Source organism: Dendroctonus ponderosae, unplaced genomic scaffold (assembly GCF_020466585.1).
Source record: "Dendroctonus ponderosae isolate FM_Combo_2020 unplaced genomic scaffold, Dpon_F_20191213v2 Dpon_F_20191213_6, whole genome shotgun sequence".
Classification (NCBI taxonomy): domain Eukaryota; kingdom Metazoa; phylum Arthropoda; class Insecta; order Coleoptera; family Curculionidae; genus Dendroctonus; species Dendroctonus ponderosae.
In genome coordinates, this window is record NW_026018814.1 from 4865827 (window position 1) to 4868811 (window position 2985).

Below are 2985 nucleotides of genomic sequence, written 5' to 3' on the forward strand. Positions count from 1 at the left end.
TACTAGAATTTCTTCACTTATATTGTTATTGCTGAATCGAATTTCAATTCTCTATCGAACGATGCCAAAATGAATTATGCGGCTCAAATGGGGCTTGAGAAACTTCGAAAGAAGCAGCGTCACGTTTGAGTCGATTTTGCAACTCAAAAAAAACGTGCAATTCTAAAACTTCTCGAAATAAATACTTTTTTGAAAAAACTGCCAACACCTCTCTGAAATAATGTAACAATGAGCGTTCTTGCTCATTTTGCTTCCGAGAAATGAGCAAAAACGGGACGGAAAACATAAAATTTTGGCATAATTTTGCACCTAAGTAAGTGTCTGTAATATTCTATTATATATATGTGTATCTTTGTTTCTCTATTTTCTTTGCGATGCTTCACTTTCTAAAAAGGCCATTTAGTTCTCTTTGAACTGATGTAGCAATGAGAGTTCTTGCTCATTTTGCTTTCGAGAAATGATCAAAAATGAGACCAAAAACATGAAATTTTGGCATAATCTTGCACTTGAGTGATACTGATATTCAAATTATGATCTCTGGATCAAAAATTACTCGAATTTCTTCACTCATATTGTTCTGGCTGAATCGAATTTTCAATTCTCTATCCAACGATGCCAACACGAATTCTGTGGCTCAAATGGGGCTTGAGAAACTTCGAAAAAGYAGCGCCATTTTCAAGTCGACTTTGCAATTCAATAAAAATAAAACGCAAATCTAAAACTTCTTGAAATCAAGACTTTTTCCAAGTTTCAGAAACAACACAACACTGATGAAGATGTTGAAACTATGCAATTAAATATCCATGAATAGTAAAAAAAATATCTTTAAATGAGAATGAAAAGGGCATTTGTTGTCCCAAATAATAACGATTCAGAGTGAGAAAAAGTTAGAATTAGAATTAAAAGAATTATTTAAGAAATTGTCCTCGAAAGTAAACTACTGAACATCAATACGTAAAGGGCAAAGTATTGATCCAAAATATATCAGTCTGTACGATTTTGTATTGTATAACAGACCACATAAACTCTTTTCTAGACAATTATTTTATTTCCCTTTCAAAAGCTTTCAGCTTTTTAATAGATTTTTAGTGACACTGAACAAGTGCAGTTTAGTACATACAAACAGAGCCCACTGTATGAAAGGAATGCAAAGCGCATATGAAAAGTATATGAAAAAATTACAGGAAAGCTGCTATTCATTTGCATAGAAACGGCAATATAATTTACCTGTGTGCAACTAAAAGTATACAAAAATATTGCACCGCGTAATTTGCAAATAGAAAATACTCACTTCGTATTAAAGCTTCTCCTTCCATAAAACTGTGTTAAACCATAGACAAACTAATATTTACACTTAACCCAAATATATTTTTTAATTAATTCACGCTTCTACTTCTTAACATACAATGAAACTTTATTAATTGCTTGGCGCGAAGATAAATGAAACGCACTTCAAATTTGAAAAAGTGAACAATGCACTGCATTTACTTTACAAAACCTGAATAAACACATTCCCGATAAAGAGGAGCTTGAAGTCAGTCGGCTAAAGTTTGAATTAAGTACACAGTTTTTTAATTATAAGAAGATCGTTGAACCCGGTATTTATATGTATAAAAATACGTGAAATAACGAAGCTTTTCAACTTTATTGTGATAAACTATTTTGCACTGTTTATATCAATTCTGGGTCCTTTTTGAGAATAGTGGTATAAACGTGGTCTTATTTCAGTGCCTGCTATCCACTATCCATACAGAAATATTGATAAAATTTGGCTTTCGATACTTTCAACCATTCTGCATATAATTTTTTAACTAGATAGATTTTAGACTTGATTTTTAAAAGCTGAAACCTGATATGAGGCAAAAAAGGAGACTTAATAGTGCAAGTTAATAGGAATAAGTTGTTTGAAGCCCCTTTAGTAAGTGAGCATTTTTTGCAAAACGTCCTTGGTCGAAAACCAGTCATAATCATGCATTTTAATATCTCAAATATGCAGTGCTTATCTCAGTGCGACAATAAAAAGTTGTTATAGTCTGTTCAGCAGAAGCAATGAAGAACCAGGAGACCGTATTGATCGCCTCGAAATCTGGAACTTTGTCAGGCAAATATAATAAAGACAGGTAAATGTCGACAACATGGCGGCTAAACGAGTCTATAAAATGGCGGACTATGCGCAATTGTTTCATGATTATATATATAATCAATAAAGCATTCTACGTAAATTCCCCAAAGGGCATTCCCAACCCATCTCCACGAAGCAAGATTTACTAATGCTATGGATACCGAAGCAAATTAAAATAGCATTCTTTGCTACAGTTTATCCAAAAAACTAACTGAAACTGATTGCAAAATCTAGATAAATGTAATAACAAAATACTGGTCTATCAGAGGCAAAAATTGGCTTACCATTATATTTCAAATTGGCCGTTGTAGCACTAAGTTTATAGTTCGAGGTGTTGGAGGCCATGACGGAGAACTCTGGATGCTGGGCGACTGAAGCTGGTTCCTATAGAGATGAGTCGGATCCAGCTTGCCAAAAGGTCAAAGAGGTGACCTACATTGAGGATGGCGCGCGCTCCTGTGACGTCGTCTGGCAAGGGAGGAGCCGGAACCGCCTCCACGGAAACTCAATAACGAAGTTTGCGTAGGCGGCAGTGGCATCTGGGAATGTTTAGTTTTTTAGTTAGTTTTCAGTTTGGGGCCGCAGGGGGGCGAAGTGAAGGGTAACCGTCCGTTTTGATTGAAATTATGGAGATGGAGTATTGTGGCGCCCGGCTAAAAAATGGGAGCAGTCGAAAGGTTCTTTTTTAATAAGATGGCGTCGGCCCAAAAGTAGACGATAAAAACTTTGCTAAATGGGGCAGTAATGAGGGTTGAATACATAAGGCCTAATGTTAAGTTGGTTTGCTACCAGGAGTAACACATTCATGAACACGTTATTTGAAGATTGATGGTTTGTTAGAGGACATTAATGCGAAATTAAGC

At 35.3% G+C, this 2985-nt stretch overlaps 1 protein-coding gene across 2 annotated transcripts in view; it reads right to left on the reverse strand.

Annotated features, from left to right (window-relative positions):
- LOC109540672 (glutamate decarboxylase) overlaps window positions 1-2654 on the reverse strand; it is a 31830-nt gene extending 29176 nt beyond the window's left edge. For both annotated transcript variants that reach the window (XM_019909117.2, XM_019909116.2), the window contains exon 1: window positions 2407-2654. In XM_019909117.2, coding sequence (XP_019764676.1) covers window positions 2407-2467 — 61 coding nt within the window. In that variant the 5' untranslated portion in view covers window positions 2468-2654. The remainder of the gene's footprint in view (window positions 1-2406) is intronic.
- Between the last annotated feature and the right edge of the window lie 331 nt (window positions 2655-2985).